The 19,111-nt window shown below is 41.2% G+C and overlaps 1 protein-coding gene across 2 annotated transcripts in view; it reads left to right on the plus strand.

The window, feature by feature from the left end:
• The first annotated feature begins 5,165 nt into the window (after nucleotides 1-5,165).
• Nucleotides 5,166-19,111, plus strand: part of MED4 (mediator complex subunit 4) — a 34,350-nt gene continuing 20,404 nt past the window's right edge. Inside the window, exons 1-2 of one of the 2 annotated variants that reach the window (XM_049853106.1) lie at nucleotides 5,166-5,319; nucleotides 12,072-12,138. In XM_049853106.1, coding sequence (XP_049709063.1) covers nucleotides 5,195-5,319; nucleotides 12,072-12,138 — 192 coding nt within the window. In that variant the 5' untranslated portion in view covers nucleotides 5,166-5,194. The other variant, XM_049853107.1, reaches the window with a different exon arrangement.

Raw genomic sequence — 19,111 nt, forward strand, 5'->3', positions numbered from 1 at the left:
AAAACTGACCATGATGGACATATACTGAAGGGAGAAATAAATCTTTTTGTAAGCGGTGGGGGAAAAAATCTAATTTAGAGCTTCCACTAATTCAATCTAGACTTCCTCCATTTGAGTTAGGAAGTTGGTAAGATATTTTAACTGTTCTCTTTCTGATATTGATTCCTTATACTAGCTCTTCCTTCCTCTACCAGTCTTCCTGACCCACATCCAACACTAGCCCAGCCAATTCCTACTTTCTTATGAGTTTTTGGTTTCACCTTCTCCAGGAAGTCTTCTCTGACCACGGTTGTCTTGTTCACCTCTATGCCAGTCGCTGTCCAGTCGATTCTGACTCATAACGACCCCGTAGGAAACAGAGTAGAACTGCCCCATAGGGTTTCCATGGAGCAACTGGTGGATTCAAACTGCCAACCTTTCGGTTAGCAGCCTAGCTCTTAACCACTGTGCTACCAGGTTTCCTTACCTCTATACTCCTAGCATTTACTGTGGCCCTGATACATAATCAAAGAATAAATTAATTTATCAAAGGCAGTCAATGATGAGTTACTGAGAGGTGGTATAAGTTTTCAATGATGCCTGGAGAATTTCAGGGAGAAGGCGAGATTTTATTTTTAGGAGGTCTGGTTAACTCTAGAAGACCTTTTCTGTTGAAACCACATCACAAATATTTAAAGGGAATGAGAGATTTAACCTAAACTGTTTTTTTTTTTTTTTCCTTCTTCTTCAAGGCACAAGAATGCGGGGAGTTAAAGTCAAATGCCACACTTACCAAGGGACTAATTAACATGGAGTGATTCTGACAGTGGGAGGTTTTTGTTATGTGTTCCGAATGTGGAAGACAGGGTTCTTCTGATGAAGCTTTCACAATCCAGGAGGGGTGGGAGAAGGAGGTACAGGGTCATTGAGAAACTTCCTTTGTAGACCAGACCCGGTTGGATTTAACTGAGATAACTTGATTTATTAAAAGCAGTTAAAAATGGTGCATTTTGAGGCTTTGTGATTGATTTAAAAGTTGGAGCTGCTTCCCTAAAAGCCAGCAATTTGCAATGCTATTGTCGACAGTCTGTGGAAATCTCTTCTGAGAAGAAGGAAGAAGAAGAAGTTGGGGTTTGGAGAGAGGAAATGGTGTGAAATCATGTCGAGGACAGTGGGAGGGAATGGACCAAGAAGTACAATATGATGCTCCCACAGCATTAAGGGCCCACTTGAAGTCTGAGGTCATGAATTTCAAGTACCACTACGAATAACGTTTGTGTGTTTCTCCAGCCATATTCAGCTGCATTGGTACAGGTACTCAAAAGACAGAGCTGAATTTAGCCTGGTTTGTCACCTTGCTGGAGCCCTGGTGGCACACTGGTTAAGAGCTGTGGCTATTAACGAAAAGGTCGCCAGTTTGAATCCACCAGGCACTCCTTGGAAATCCTATGGGGCAGTTCTACTCTGTCCTATAGAGTCGCTATGAATCAGAATTGACTCAACGGCAACAGGCTTGGTTTTTTGGTTTGGTTGTCTTACCAAAGGATTGTTCAGCATCACACAAGCCACCACTAACAGACAGATGGTGGCTATGCATGAGGTACACTGGTCCAGGTCTCCCACACGGAAGGCGAGAATTCTACCATTGAACCACCAATGTCCCCCTGAGTTTCCGTTTAGGGTGATGAAAAACACTTGGAAATGTATAGTGGTGATGGTTACACAACATGGCAAATGTAATTAATGTCACTGAGTTGTAGTTAAAATGCTTAAAATGGCAAATGTTTTGTTTTATATATTTTAACACAATAAAATTTCAAAAAATCCAAACTTTGATAGTGCTTATATTTTAGACAGAGATTCCCAGTGCTTTTTCAGTACGTGAAGATGCCTCTTTCTTTTTAAAGAGAGTCCACATAACCAGTGATAAAGAGCATAGACTCTGGAGCCAGAATTCAGGTTCAAATCCCAGCTTTGCCACTTACCAGCTATATAACTTTGGGCAAGTCTCTTGCCCTTTCTGTCCCTCAGCTTCATTATCTGTAACAGGGATAATAACAGTACTTATAGGAATGTTCTGAAAATTAAATGAGTAATATTTTTAAAGTGCTTAGAAGAGTGCTGGCATGTTAAATTCCCTGGATGGTGCAAATGGTTAAGCGCTCAACCACCAGCCAAAAGGTTGGTAGTTCGAACCCACCCAGAGGCACCTTGGAAGACAGGCCTAGAAAGCAGCTCCTGAAAGGTCACAGCCCTGAAAACCCTATGGAGCAGTTCTACTCTGCACACTTGGGGTCACAATGAGCTGAAATCCACTCAATGGCAGCTAACAACAAGGTGGTACTTGTCTTTTTTGAATCCATGCATTGAGAAAATACTTAACATTAAAAAAAAAAAAAGATTTTTTTCTTTTTTTACCATGAATTCAGTAAGATTTATTAAAATCCTTTGTATTTTTTGTATCACACCTGGAACTGTATAATTTGGCAAAAAAAAAAAAACTGTAGGAAATATGACTTGTTAGTCATAAAGAATGCTTAATGTGAATCTCAGTTATCTAGCACTGCTATAACAGAAATACCACAAGTGAGTTAACAAACAGAAATTTATTGTCTCACAGTTTAGGAGGCTGGAAGTTCAAATTTAGGGCAATACGGAAGACTCTCTGTCAGTTGGCTCTGGTGGAAGATCCTTGTTCCTTGGTGATCTTCATGAAAGGTGGCATCCATCTTCCCCCAGCTCTTCTTCTTAATCTCCTTTTGCAGTAAAACCTGCGAAAGTTGGAAGCTGTGCAAGGTGTAAACCTGTCAGAAAAGGAAAACTCAAATATTTCCCACTAATAGAGAACAATAGAAAAGTGGTAAGACTGCAGCCAGTTGAAGTGGGAAAACTTTCGAGACCTGGAAAAACAAGGCAATCCCAGCAAGTTTCAGCTCTCACATGTGGATGCCTCAAAAGAGATTGACTCAAGACATACCCTACGCTAATATTGCCTCATTAACATAACAAAATCCATTCCCAAATAGGATTATAACCATATGTATAGGAGTTAGGATTTTACAACATATATTTTTAGGGGGCACAATTCAATCCATAACAACATGCAAATGAATTTGCAATAAACCCAAGCAGCTTTGGAGTTCACAATACATGTATACTCTCCAGGCACTGACCCTCAATGTCTGGAAAACCCTTTGTGGTAGAGTCGATTCTCACTCATAGCAACCCTATAGGACAGAGTAGAACTGCCCCTAGAGTTTCCAAGGAGCAGTTGGTGGATTTGAATTGCTGACATTTTGGTTACCAGTTGAGCTCTTAACCACTGCACCACCAGGGCTCCCAATGTAAAGTGGGACTTATAACTGGTAACTGGTCATTTTTAACTGATTGGAATTTTCCCAGAATTTTTATGTGGGAGTTACACTAATATGATCCCCCTTTCCCGCCACTGGAATCATATACCAAGATTGTCCTGTGAAAGTTAAGTAAACAACGCCCACACGTATTGCAGGTTTTTGGCACCCTGGAAACTTAACCCAAGAAATGATTGATTAGACTTTCTGGGAAGCATGCATAGAATGCAATTATGATCAAGAAAATGTAAATCTAATTTTTTCTGTTGCCTGAGAATTAACAGAAGGGGTTAGGCAGGAGCAGAAGTGGGGGATGGTCAGAAAACAAAAGGTGCCAGTGAGCCTCCTGCACCGTGTAGGGGAGAAGGCATCCTGACCTATGAACACATATATTCCAATCTCCTTAACACAAATATCCCTACACTGTGGCGATAAAGACCTGGTGATTTCAATCATTAAAAGCCAGCTGGTTCGGTGGTTGAATTCTCATGTTCCATGCAGGAGATCCAGGTTCCATTCCCAGCGAGCACAACTCCTGCACAGCCACCACCATTTGTCAGTGGGGGCTTTTGTTTTGTTGTGATGCTGAACAGGTTTTAGCAGAGCTGCCAGACTAAGACAAGCTAGGAAGAAAGGCCTGGCAATCTACTTCCAAAAAATCAGCCAATGAAAACCTTATGGATCACAATGGTCCAATATGCAACCGTTTATGGAGATGGTGCAGGGACAGGCGGCATTTCATTTCTTTGTGCATAAGGTCGCCATGAGTCCGGGGCTAAGTCCTTGGCAGCTAACAACGACCACATCTTCAATTGCTCTGTCTGATGCAAGTTGTTCAACAAGCAACATTCTTGTGATAATTGGCTTCCACGTAGGTTTGTCTATGGAGGAAAATATAGTCTGTGGCACTATTTTTTTCATCACAAGTAAATAAATCGGCGTTCTTGATTATTCAGCAGTTGCCAGTGAGTAAATGCATTTAGCATGAGTTCCTGGGGGAATCATCAACTCTGGAAGCCTGGGCAGAATCAGATTCAGCACCCTCAAAAGGACAGACCAAAGGACAAGTTGCTGGAATGAAGGGACCACAGGTACTGCTGCCTGACTCCCAGCTGATGTCCAGAGGTGACATCTCCGTCTCATCTTTTTGTAACCGCAGCACGACCAGGTACAAAACCTCACTCCCAATACTGTTGTAACTTTGAGTTTTCCCTGTAGGAAAAGCCCTCTTCTACATTGTCCTCCCCCAGGAAAGGTGGGCTACTTGAAACTTTGGCAGATGGGCAATGGTGCATTTTCGGCTTGGACCTCTGGTTCTGATTTGGAAAATGCGCCACCTCAATTCTTTATTTAAACTCTTCCCATTACCACTTTCATGCTATATTGATTAATTCAGCTCAACACCCATCTTGAGCATTAGGGAAAGCATTGTTTGGGGATGTATGGCTGTGAAAGGAGCTTACTACAGCCACCGTGAGAACCGGAAAAGGAGCGTTAGCATAGCGTTATGAGAACATAGACTAAAGGGAGGTTAATGCTGACTGAGGATAGATATTTCGCAAGATCTCACGAAGAAACTGACATAAGAGGCCATTATATAATTCCGACAAATGCTTAGATATCGTTTAGCAGAAGCCTCTCAGTGCAGCTTTGAAAAACAGAAGGCACAGGGTTTGGACCGGAGAAGCCCTGGCTGGTCCAGCAGATGGCGCCGGCGCCCTCAGTTCGCCTCCGGGCGCGCAGGGGGCGCTCTAGCCGACCACTTCCTCCGCCTTAACGACCCTTCCTTCCGCCTCCCGAGTACCGCTCTCACCGCTCCGGGGCGCAACTGCGCATGCGACGCCGGCTGGCGCCTGGGCGACATGGCTGCGTCTTCTGGTGCGGAGAAGGAGAAGGAGCGGCCGGGTGGCGGCTCGGGAGCAGCAGGTGGTAACAGCACAAGAGAGCGGCTGCTGTCTGCCCTGGAAGATCTGGAGGTCTTGTCGAGGTAATCCCGCCAGGCTGAGGGCCTGACTGGGGCTGGGCCGAGGCTCCATGACTGACTCGGGAGCTGCAATTGCGCTCATTCCCGGGACTCGGCGGCGAGGGCCGCGCTTGGGAGACTTCTGTGTGGACTCTAAAAGATAGTTCGCGAGTGTAGTGGACTTGAGGTCCGCAATCCTCTGAGACTCCGAGGCGGCATTTTTTTTCCCGCAAGAGGACATTTTAGTAATGACAGTGACCCCGGAACTCCAAGACTGTCAGAGCCTTAGCGGACCGTAGAAATCCCGTAGTCTGAGCCCCCTGGTTCACGGACCCTCTCAAACATTTATGTGACAACTGGGTGCCAGGCGCTCAGGAGATGGTACTGAAGGGGAAGCCAGATGCCGAGTTGGAGGAACCCTTTGTCAACAGGGAGAGACAGATATGTAAACGGTGACCATCGTGCGTAGCCTGTTTTCATCAGAGGTGTGCGCTGGGGCACCCCACCTTATGGACCAGGCGCCTGACCCAGCTGTAATGAGGACAGTGTCCTGGATGGAGAAAGGGCTGGTTGGGAAGAAAGTGTTCACTTATTAGGCGGCAGGTAGATGGAACAGCGTGGGTAAAGACCTGGAAACGTGAGCACGCACGATTTGTTGGTGGAATTGCAGGTTGTCGGGGATGGCTGGAGCGAAGCATGTGTGGCAAAGGTAGGAGGAGAACTGGGAGGTGAGACCGAATGTCGTTGTCCGTATTCTCCCTTAATGGTAGTTGAAGCCATCCTTCAGTGCGTCTCATACTCGTGGATGTTCAAGTTGTAATGTTTTACTCTCTAAAATGTTGCTCACATTTGCCCCCTCACCTGCACCCCACAGTCTTAACTATTTCTTACTCAGTCTGCCAACAGTTTTACTTGCCTTTATGCTTCCATACTTTATTCTTCTATGTTGCCCAAGAGCGGAGTCATCTTTCTAAAATAGGCATCTCATATCACTTCTCTGTTTAAAAATATTTGATAGGTTGGCATTGTCCAATGAGATAAAGTCCAAATTCCTTAGCTTAGTGTACAAGGCCGTTCCCCACCCCCTCTTGCATATCCTTCCCTCCAGCCTGTTGTACTCCCTGGTCTCAAAGCTGGCTTTACTTCCTCATCCTTGGTACCATTCCCATTCCACCTCCAGTTTGGTGCATCATTCATTCATCTTTTGGAATCGCCCTGAAACATCACCTTTTCTGTAGCCAGCATTCCTTGACGATTTTGTTAAATCTTATCTATTGTAATTTGAAATATACTTACCTACTGATAATCAACATTTTATCTTTGCTATAAATTTAGTCTTTGCCACAGCATTACTTACCAACTTACTAGGTCAGCGTGATATTAAGTGATGTAAGAAAAACCTAAAAACAGAGACACCAGAAGTTAAATAGCTTACATGTTTAATGAACTGCTTAGATTGTATTAGACTCAAATACTGCCGGATGACAAATAGAGCGTGTGGGAGTTTCAGCCAGGCAGCGGTCAGTGTGGTGAACAAGAAAATCAGAAGCACAAGGCGGCTGTATTATGTGTTGCCTCTGTGTGAATCATTACACAAAGCAACGCAAGTGCTATTTTCCTCTTTGTCTTTGATGGTTTCGTGATTTGTGGAGGAGAATTTGTCAGTTTCCCCATTAGCTGATCCTCTTGAATGAATACCCACATTATTTCCTAATGAAAAGACATTAGCAAGACAGAGTATTGGTAGTTTGATGTTCTCAGCTGAATCATTCATGTCTCTGCTGTGTATGATTTACTGTCTTTGGGACGGCTAATTGAAGTTTCATATAATTCATATTGAGCACTTACTTTTTGTAATGTACTAAACTCCAAATTAACATCCCATAAACACTTTTCTAAATAGGAGCGAATTTCATTTGAAAAATTTAGTGTGCTCAACCTAACCACATCTCTATGGAGATGTGCCTTTAGAATCACCGATCAGCCAAACTGAGTCTGTGAAATACCTTGAACAGGTAACCATGTTGTTCTGATACAAATCTGTGTTCAGTTAAATTTAGGACAACTAAAGATTAATTGGAAAATACCTGTGTTGCTCCTGTATGAGCCAATTCTTCCTTGAATTCTATCTAGATCTTTCTGCTTGAAATACTTCTTTGAGCTATTTCTTGGAGAATTCTCACCTGAAGGTTGAGTCTAATATTTGGTTGACTTCTAACAACTGTGCTGTGGCATCTTGATGGTGCTGTTGAGTGTGAAATTAATTGAGTTAAGGTATTCTTTATTGTCTGTTCATTTTGACCAACCGTATGGTATGGATGGTATTGATTAAGTTTTCTTTGCATACATTGTGAAGAAGTGACACCCCCTGTGGGAAGTAGTGGCTGCCACCTTTTGTTCTGAGTAGGCCTTGGTCATAGACCTTCAAATCTTTGCCTTAATCTCTCCAATAGACTACTACTTCTCACTCTTCTGCTGTGGAATCCAGTGAATTCTCCTCTGAGCCTTACTTGATGTAACATAGTTTATCTGTTTTGCTGAGTAACCCTAGTATATATTTCATATTCACCAGGGTGATGATCTTTGAGAATTTCTTCTGACATTGGACAACCCAATAGTCAATCTTGAGGTTTTACCTCTGCGTCACTTGCCAGCTGGGCTATGTATCTGAGATGTGTCTTCCTGATGCTGTCGGTACCTGTAGGCATACATATGCTTGGTATCCATGTACTTTTCATAATTAAGTTTAAATTTATCAGTTCTGTTAAATTTGAGACTAAATTGAAATTTTCTTGTGTCTCGATTTGACCAACTTATAGCCTTCCATATTTTTTTTTTCTTGACTACTGAGTATAATATTTACTTTTTGATGAAGTGTGTTTACCCACTGAAGTAGCGAATCATCATTTGAATTTTCTGCAAGAACTTCAGTGTTTCTGAAACGTTTTCCTTCAGCCTTCCAGTTGTACATGATCGACTGAGGTGCCGAGATCTCTTTTGTTTCCTCTAAAAGAAGCTGTAGTTCTTCTGTTGCCTTTTCTCCAGGAGTGCCAAGAAGACCTACTAGTCTCCTCCTCACGGAATCTGCTAACATGTTGGTGATAGACTGCATCTTTCTTGAGGTGCTTTTTTTCTTTTTCCCTGATTTTCTCATGACTTATCTGCCACGTTTTTGTTCATCTCTAAAGAAAGATTGAGTGAAAGTAGATAAGTGAGAATTCACTTCTCCTGGAGATATTTGTGGGCGGTAGTGGAGGAGATGTCACTGTATGGCTTGCCATGGAAGGTTCATCGGAACTTTCCACAGAATGAAGCTGCCCCAGTGTGATTGGCTTTTAGAAAAGCCCCGTAACGTGCTCACTCAGCCCTAGCTGTTCTGTATACTGGTTCTTTGACCCGTGAGATTTGTCATTATCCTGTAACTAGTTTTCATTTTTATGAAAAAAAAAAAAAAAAACTTCTCAGTAATGTAACTTAACTGTGTTTTATGCTCAGCCTCTTGACTTTAGAAAACAGTGGGTTTGGGATTTAGGATATATTTTTAATTGTTAAATGATTATATAACCTTTCAATATATTTCATTATTTTGTACACTAGAATGAGGTAGTCTTTGGAGAAATTTTTTAAATAGAAGCATTTAGATGGATTGTAGTCTAAAAGTTGTACTTAATCTGTTGTTTGGAACTCAGAATTCACTTTCCCACAGAAATCGTCATTGATATTTCCACACCAGCCTGTCAAATCCTATTACCTATAATTTACCTCAAGTGTAGTACTAAATACAGGATCTAAACCCTTTGTAGATGATATTTCTGTGGGAAAATGGGGCTGGATTCTAATTTGGTATGCCAGGAATACAGCTTCTTCCTGTAGCAGCACAGGGCTGTATATCTCAGTCCTGTAACGGAGAGTGATTTCTTCGGTCTGTTTTCACTTTAGGGAAGACAGAGGTTTCCACTTTCTCCTAGTCTGGTATAAAACAATACTAAGTCTTACAGACTCACTCCTTGCTCCTGTGCCTAGGGCAAGCTCTTCTGAGGCTTCCTATGGATTATGCTCCCAGATTCACAAAAAAATCAGAATAGGGCTCATTCCATATCTCCCAACCATCCCCAACCCTATCACCGCCACTCCTTACCCCCAAACAGCTTTTACTTAGACCAAAGTTTCTTAACTGTCTCACCTGTAGGGTACAGGAAAAAGTTGCTATAACATGCTTTTTCATAAAATGTCTGTTTAATTCATCAGCAAATCCTGTCAGCTCTACCTCCAAAATATATCCTATATATGTCCATATTTCTCTCATTTCCATTACTAAACCGTAGTGGTAAGACCCAGTCAGAGCCAGTGTCATCTTTTGCCTGGAACGCTACAAACTGCTGACTTCATTCCTATTCTGGCCCTATTAGAATCTAGTTTTCAGTGTAGCTTCTAGTACAGTGGCTTCTCATGGCTCTTAGAATGAAATACTAGTTCTTTACCAGCTTCCCTGGGTGGTACAAACGGTTAACGCACTTGGCGGTTAACTGAAGGGTTGGAGGTTTGAGTCCACTCAGAGGTACCTCGGAAGAAAGGCCTGGTGGTCCACTTGTGAAAAACCAGCCACCGGAAACCCTTCTGTTCTACTGTGACACACGTGGGGTCACTGTGAATCAGAATCGACTCAAGGGTAACTGGTTGGACCATGAGCTATGAGGACCTATGTCATCTGGCCCCTGTCTGTCTTTATCTTCACATTGTATCCAGTGCTTAGTGTGCTTTGTCCACAGTGCTTCAAACCCATCTTTGGGGCACTGAACCAGCTGTGTCTTCTGCTGAGCATTCTTTCCTCCCAGATCTCATGGCTGGCTTCTCTCATTGAATTCATGTCACTTCAAAGATGTGTCTTTAGAGAGAGCTTCCCTGGCTACCCGATTCAAGTAGCCAACCTACCTCGCCGGACTCCCTACCATAACCCTGCTTTTATTTCTCTTAACTCTTACCACTATAGTTTTATTTATTTTCCTGGTTGTTCCTGTCTCCTATATTAGAATTTAAGTGCATTATTCACTTTTAAAACCCAAGCATCTAGAACAGTGCCTAACACATAGTTAGCACTCAGTAAGTATTTGGTGAATAAATGAACAAGGACTTCCCATTCCCAATCTACTTTTTCTCATTCATACCTAATGGTATGGATAAGTAGTAGTTGTGGAGGATTGGGTCCAACCGTCATCATCCAGAAAAGATGGTATGAGGCTGGCAGGAAGAGAAGCAGGAAACATGAAGGTAAAAATAGCTTGGTGTCAAGAGAAGCAGAAACACTAGGGCTGACTGGAGCAGTGTTGTGAAGCTGTCCCCTCCTGCATAATTTCTGGAAAGTACTGTTTATCAACAAGTTTGAAACTAGTGTATAGATGTTATTGTTGTTAGGTGCCGTTTAGTCAGTTCCAACTCATAGCCAGAACAGAACATTGCCGGTCCTGTGCCATCCTCACAATCGCTATGTTTGGGCCCATTCTTGTAGTCACTGTGTCAATCCAATATAGATACTACCTGCTGCACATTTTTTTTCCTAATCTTTAGAATACTGATTTTCATGTAGGAAAATTGAGCTGTCTATTAATGGAGCATTCTAGAAAGATGCGATTTCATTGCATATGAGAAGCCCCCTTAGCCGGCACATGTGTGGTTAATCAAAAAATTTGGTTGAACTGGAAAATCATTAAAAAATGACTCATGCATTCCTTGATTGTTTTTATTCTACTGTAAAACATAAATTTATGTCATTTACCAATCTTTTCATATAAGATGGGTCAAGAAACTTTTTTTGTAAAGGCCAGATAGTAAATATTTTTGGCTCTGTGGGCCATAAAATTTCTGTCACAGCTATTCAACTCTGCTATTTTAGTGGGAAAGCAGCATTAGCCAATACGTAAAAGAATGTGCATGACGGTGTTCACGTAAACTTTATTTACAGCAGAGAGGTGAATTTAGCATGCGGGCCCCTGATGTAGGTAGGACATACCCATAATGCACTGTCTGCAGTTTCTAGTTTGGCTTCTTTAAGCTAAGATGAGATTTTACACACTTACCTAGCAGTCTTAGGGCAGATGATATCTAGGTTTTTATTACTTTTCCCCAGGTTCTTTACAGTTGTCTTTTGCAGACCTCTATTGAGTCGTTTCCAAAGCTTTCAACTTAGGTTTTCATAGCAACAGTTCTTTTCCATCCCCAATCATATTTGATTGGTATTTATGTAAAGGATCATATTTTATGTAATTATGTTTTTAGCTACCGTCAAGTCAGCCCCAGACTCATGGTGGCCCCACGCACAATGGAGTGAAAGGCTGCCATGAAATTCTGCAGCATCCCCACAATCATTTGGGGATCTGGCTGTTGTTATCCATAGTGTTTTCACTGGTTGACTTTCAGAAGTAGATCCTCCTGGTTAGTCTCAGTCTGAGAGCTCCACTGAAACCTGTTCAGCATCATAGCATCATCATTGATAGCTGGGTGCTCATGAGGTACGTTGGCTGGGAATCGACCAGGATCTCCCGTGTGGAAGGCAGGATTTCTACCGCTTCGTATGAAGTTTTGAAAACAAACACAACTGAGTCTTGGTGAAAGTGTGGTGCAACTGGTGAGAGGCGAACAAGAGGAGAGTAGCCCTGAGTGTTCAGTTCCCCAGAGGGACTGAAGAGTTTTGGTTGAGTCCAGCAAGTCATTTAGGTGGGGGTCAGTTTAGAAACCTCTATTGTATTTGCTAAGGTTTTTTTTGTGTGTGTATTTTTTAGGGAACTTATAGAAATGTTGGCAATTTCAAGAAACCAAAAATTGTTACAGGCTGAAGAGGAAAACCAGGTAAGTGGTTTCTTTCGGAAATTTAAAAAAAAAAGCAGAACTTAGGCAAGCTTTCTGTTTATATTTATTTTGTTTGAGAGCAGGAATATTGGAAATGTTTTAAAGTTATTAATTGAAACTTTTAAATTGATATTTTCTTAACATCATTTACTTAAAATAATTTGCTTAAGAAGAAAATAGTTATCTAAAGGTTTAGCAGTATTTTATTTTCTTTCATTATTCTAATTACTATTATACATTTATTCATTTTTGTCTTCTGAATTAATCAACAAAAGCTTGTTAAATGAAAATTAAAACTATAGGACCAAAAAGTTAATACTCTCATAAACTTAGCCCTTTATTGTAGGCTTGGTTCCCCTAGTACAACTTGAAAATGAATGGAAATAAAAGACTATACCACTGGTAATAGAGGTTATCTTGTGGGTGTTGAGTTTACAAGTAGTTTTTATTTCCGTTATATTTTTCTGTGCTTTCCAATATAAAGTAAACAGATTTTTTTTTTTTCTGATAAAAAATAAGAGAAAATGAATGGGAAGGAAAAACCTTTTCGAAGAAGATACAGGCATTATCTCATAGATACTGCAGGCTTAGTTCCAGACCACCACAATAAAGCAAACACCGCGATAAAGCGAGGCACGAATTTTTTTGGTTTCTCAGTGCATGTAAAACTTACGTTCACACTATACTGTAGTCTATTAAGTATGCAGTAGCTTTATGTCTAAAGAAGCAATGTATATACCTTAATTAAAAAATACTTCATGCCTAAAAAAAAATGCTGTCATCTGAGCCTTCAGGGAGTCCTGATCTTTTTGCTGATGGGAGGGTCTTGCCTCAGTGTTGATGGCTGCTAACTGATCAGGGTGGTGGTTGCTGAAGGCTGGGGTGGCTGTGAAGATTTCTTAAAATAAGACAATAATGAAGTTTGCCACATTGATGGACTCTTCCTTTCACGAAAGGTTTTTCTGTACCATGTGATGTTGTTTGATAGAATTTTACCCATAGTAGAACTTCTTTCAAAATTGGAGTTAGTGCTCTCAAATCCTGCTGCTGCTGTATCAACTAAGTTTATGTAATATTCTAAATCCTTTGTTGTCGTTTCAACACCGTTCACAGTGTCTTCACCAGGAGTAGCTTTCATCTCAAGAAACCACTTTCATTGCTCATCCGTAAGAAGCAACTCCTCATCTGTTAAAGTTTTATCATGAGATTCCAGCAGTTCAGTCACGTCTTCAGGCTGTACTTCTAATTGCTCTTGCTGTTTCTCCCGTATCTCCAGTTACTTCTTCCACTGAAGTCTTAAACCCTCAAAGTCACCCATGTGGGTTGGAATCAGCTTCTTCCAAACTCCTGTTAATGTTGAAATTTTGGCCTCCTCCCATGAATCGTGAATGTTCTTAGTGGCATCTAAAATGAACCCTTTCCAGAAAGTTTTAAGTTTACCTTGCCCAGATCCATCAGAGAAATCACTGTGGCAGCTATAACCTTACAAAATGTATTTCTTAAATAGTAAGACTTAAAAGTCGAAATTACTCCTTGATCCAGTAATGTTGTGTTAGCAGGCATGTAAACATTAATCTCCTTGTACAGCTCTGTCAGAGCTCTCGGGTGACCAGGTGCATTGTTGGTGAGCGGTAATATTTTGAAAGGAATCTTTTTTTCTGAGCAGTAGGTCTCAACAGAGGGCTTAAAATACTCAGTACACCATGTTGTAAACAGACGTGCTGTCGTCCAGGCTTTGTTTTTCTATTTATAGAGCACAGGAAGAGTAGGTTTAGTATAATTCTTAAGGGCTCCAGAATCTTTGGAATGGTAAATGAGCGTTGGCTTCAACTTAAAGTCACCAGCTGCATTAGCCTCTAATGAGAGTCACCCTGTCCTTGGAGGCTTTGCATCTTCTTCAAATATATAGAGAGAGAAGGCTGTTCCATCTGCTTTGAAAACCTGTTGTTTAGTGTGGCCAATCTTCATCAGTTAGCTGGATCTTCTGGACAACTGGCTGTAGCGTCTACATCAGCGCTTGCGGTTTCACCTTGCAGTTTTATGTTATGAAGACAGCTTCTTTCCTTACACCTCGTGAACCAACCTCTGCTAGCTTCCAACTTTCCTTCTGCGGCTGCCTCACCTCTCTCAGCCTTCATAGAATTGAAGAGAGTTAGGGCCTTGCTCTGGATTAGGCTTTGGCTTAAGGGAACGTTGGGGTTGGTTTAATCTGTCCAGACCACTAAAATTTTCTCTGTATAGCAGTAATTTATCATTTGTGTTTTTGCTGGAGTAGCACCTTTCATTTCCTTCAAGAACTTTTTCTTTGCATTTGCAACCTGGCTAACTAGTATAAGAGGCCTAGCTTTTGGCCTGCTTTAGCTTTTGACGTTCCTTCCTCACTAAGCTTAATCATTTCTAGCTCTTGGTTTAAAGTGAGAGACGTGTGACTCTTCCTTTCACTTGAAGACTTTGAGGCCATTATAGGATTATTAATTGGCCTAATTTTAATATTGTTGTATCTCAGGGAATAGGGAGGCCCGAGGAGAGGGAGAGAGATGGAACGGCCAGTTGGTGGAGCAGTCAGAACATATATGACATTTGTTGATGAAGTTCGCTGTCTTACATGGGTGCAGTTTGTGGAGCCCCAAAACAATTGTGATAGTGACATCAAAGATCACTGATCACAGATCACCATAACAGATATAATAATAATGAAAAAGTTTGAAATATTGTGAGAATTACCAAAATGTGACACAGAGGCAGGAAGTGAGCACATGCTGTTGGAAAAATGGGGTCGATAGACATGCTCAACACAGGATTGCTGCAAACCTTGTAAAAAATGCAGTGTCTGTGAAGTGCAATAAAATAAGGTATTCCCGTACAAGATAGAAGAAGAGGCTGTATCCAATAGACCTTTTGTCCCCACCCCTACCCCCTCATTCTTAGTCTTGTGGCTGGTTTAAGAGTTAATCCCCTCAAGGCACAAAGGTCAGATTAGGCGGTAAATGTGTATAAAGCTACCAACTTTATGGGTTTTTTTTTGTTTGTTTGTTTTGCCTTATTTTTAAAAAAAGAACAACAAAATAAGCCACTCATTCTTCAAACTAAAAAACGGGAGCTGAGTATTTTTTAAATTCAATAAATAATAACGTGCGTTGATGTCATTGTATGTAAAGGGTAGAAAGACTGAAAGAGGGGAAGAAGAGCAGATGCCCCAGGGGCTGAGGAAGAAAGACTAGCATCTCCTGCCAACTTAGTTTCTTATTTTGCAGCTAATAAGACCTTCCCAGGGTGGAGGGCTGGCATCCTTTTTTAAAAACTAGCCCATATAAAGTCCACTATATTTAAAAAGTTACAAAAAAAAAATCTAGCCCATAAACCCATTGCCTTGAGTCGATTTTGACTCATAGTGACCCTATAGGACAGAGTAGAACTACCCCCATAGAGTGTTCAAGGAGTGCCTGGTGGATTTGAACTGCCGACCTTTTGGTTAGCAGCTGCAGCACTTAACCACTATGCATCCAGGGTTTCCTTAAAAACTAGCAGCTCTACTAATTACATGTTGTACTTACTGTCTGTGAATTCCATGTAATGTGTATTGTACCTGTCAATACTATAGAGGGACATGCGCATTGGAAAACTTGCTAGCCACTCGTATTTGAATATTCATGATTTTATGTCTCCTTTAAGAGTTAGAAGGGACCTTGGAGCTCTGTGACTTCTCAGGAGATCGATCCCAGGTGGATAAATGAGCTAGAGGTTGATCATCAGCTGGAACTGGAACCTGGGTCTTGAGACTTCTTCTCTCCTGAACAATAAAATCCAAACAAAACCTTTTATTACTGTGTGGTAGTGTACAAATTTGGTCAAATTAACTTCTTGAAAATTGTTATGGAACTAATATGTGTTTTTCATTTTAGTAACTTTTAATATAGTTTTTATGGAAAATGAAAACTTAGCTTTTTCCTCCTGTAATTTAGGAAAAATGGGGAAGGTAGGTCTGTTTAATCAACTCGACAGCAACGGGTTTGGTTTTGGTTTTGAATAGGTCTTTTAAACAAATAGGATACACTTTTAACAGAAAAAGCTCTCTTGTTATTTTAAATAAAATTCTTTTATATATTAATTTTATTGTGTCTTAGGTGAAAGTTTACAGTGCAAATTAGTTTTTCATTGAAAAATTTTGCACACAAATTGTTTTGTGACATTAGTTGCAATCCCGACAATATGTCAGCACTCTCCCCCTTTCCCTTTCCACCCTGGGTTCTCTGTGTCTATTCATCTAGCTTTCCTGTCCCTTCCTGCCATCTGGTCTTTGCTTTTGGGCAAGTGTTGCCCATTTGGTCTCCTATACTTGATTGAACTAAGAAGGATCTTCCTCACATGTGTCACTATTTGTTTTATAGGCCTGTCTAATCTTTGGTTGAAAGGTGGACTTCAGGAGTGGCTTCAGCTCTGAGTCAGCAGGGGTTCCTCCAGTCTCTGTCAGACCAGTAAGTCTGGTCTTTGTTGTTGTTGTTAATTTGAATTTTCTTCTACATTTTCTTCTGCTCTGCCTAGGACTCTCTATTGTGGTCCCATCTGCTTCTTCTGGCCTTAGGCTGGTGCAGGCTGTAGTTCATGTAGCCCCTTAGTCCTTCAGATTAATATTTTTCTTAGGTCTTTGGTTTTCTTCATTCTCTTTGCTCCGAACCTGCTGGGACAAATAGTTGTATCTTAGATGGCTGCTCACAAGCTTTTAGGACCCCAAACTCTACTCACTGAAGTAGGATGTAGAACATTTTCTTTATGAAATATGCCGATTGACGTAGATGTACCCCGAGACCATTGTCCCCAGCCCTCAGCCCCAGTAATCAGTCCCTGAAGGTGTTTGGATATGTCTAGGAAGCTTCTATGATGTTGCCTTGGTCATGTTGTGCTGACTTCCCCTATATTGTGTGTTGTCTTTCCCTTCACCAAAGTTAACCCATACCCATTGCTGTCAAGTCGATTCTGACTCACAGCAACTCTATAGGGACAGAGGAGAACTGCCCCATAGGGTTTCCAAGGAGCAGCTGTTGGATTCAGACTGTGGACCTTTTGGTTAGAAGCTGAGCTCTTAACCCATCATGTCACCAGGGCTCCATCAAAGTTAACAGTTGTCTGCCATCTAGTTAGTAATTTACCTTTCCCACTCCTCCCCTCCCTCGTAACCATCAGAGATGGTTTTTTTTTCTGCTTGTAAATGTTTTTCTTGGGTTTTTATAATAGTGGTTTCATACAATATTTGTCCCCTTGTGATTGACTTATTTTACTCAGCATAATGCCCTCCGGATTCATCCATGTTATGAGATGTTTCACTGATTCATCATTTTTTTTTTATCGTTGTGTAGTATTCCATGGTGTATATGTACCATAATTTGTTAATCCCTTCATCTATTGATGGGCATTTAGTTTGTTTCCATCTTTTTGCTGTTGTGAATAAAGCTGCAGTGAACATGGGTGTGTATATGCCTGTTTGTGTGACGGCTCTTATTTCTCTAGGATATATTCCTAGGAGTGGGATTGGTGGGTATTATGGTATTTCAGTTTCTAGTGTTTGAGAAAGTGCCATATCACTTTCCATAGTGGTAGTACCATTTTGCATTCCCACCAGCAGTGCATAAGAGTTCCAAGCTCCCCGCAACCTCTCCAGCATTTTTTTTCTTGATTCGTGGCAGTAATGTTGGGGTGAGATGGAATCTCGTTGTAGTTTTGATTTGCATTTCTCTAATGGCTAATGATCATGAACATTTCTTCATGTATCTCGTCTCCACCTGAATGTCTTCTTTGGTGAAGTGTCTGTTCATATCCTTTGCCCATTTTTTAATTGGGTTATTTGTCTTTCTGTTGTTGAGGTGTTGAAGTGTTCTGTAGATTTTAGAGATTAGACCCTTGATGCATATGTCATTAAAATAAAATTCTTAATGTGAGGGTGGTGGTTGTAGCTGTCTTGTCTAATGTATGAGGAGAAGTACTGTAAAAATTAGAGGAATTTCATGTCAAAAGGAACTTAAGGATGTGTGTGTTTTTTTAGTTTACCAAATTTCTTAAAATACTTTTAAAATTGATTCTGGATTTTGACTGTGGTTTCCTTTATGAAATATTACCTACTTAGCACAGTAAAGTAAGAGTATTCAGACTACATGTGCGTTCTGTGGTCGGGTGGTGAGTTCTTCCCGTTCATACTCAACATGTATTATATCATGAAACCTCACCACAACCTTAGGCAATAGGTACTATTACCGTATCCCTTTTCCTGCTGAGAAAGTGGGTTCAGAGAAGTCAGGTAGCTTTCCCTGTGTCACTCTGCTCATAAGTAAAAGAATAGAGATTTGAACCCCAGGCTTTGTATTTTAACCTTCATAGTTTTTTGCCATATATTCATACCGCCTATTTATTGATTTACTGTTTTTTGAAATTACTCCTGTTTTTAGAACCCCTTCATCCTAAGCAATACTAATGCGTGAAATCACTGGGTTTTTTTTAAATTTTCATTTTGCTTTAAGCGAAAGTTTACAAATCAAGTCAGTCTCTCACACAAAAACTTATATACACCTTGCTAAATACTCCCAGTTACTCTCCTCCTAATGCACAGCCCACTCCCTCCCTCCACTCTCTTCTTTTCGTGTCCATTCCACCAACTTCTAACCCCTTCTACCTTCTCAGCTCCCCTCCAGATAGGAGACGCCAACATAGTCTCAAGTGTCCACATGATCCAAGAACCTCACTCCTCACCAGCATCCCTCTCCATCCCATTGTCCAGTCCAATCCCTGTCTGAAGAGTTGGCTTTGGGAATGGTTCCTATCCTGGGCCAACAGAAGGTCTGAAAGCCATGACCACAGGGGTCCTTCTAGTCTCAGTCAGACCATTAAGTCTGCTTTTTTATGAGAATTTGGGGTCTGCATCCCATTGCTGTCCAGCTCCCTCAGGGGTTCTCTGTTGTGTTCCCTCTCGGGGCAGTCATCGGTT

Source organism: Elephas maximus, chromosome 14 (assembly GCF_024166365.1).
Source record: "Elephas maximus indicus isolate mEleMax1 chromosome 14, mEleMax1 primary haplotype, whole genome shotgun sequence".
NCBI lineage: Eukaryota > Metazoa > Chordata > Mammalia > Proboscidea > Elephantidae > Elephas > Elephas maximus.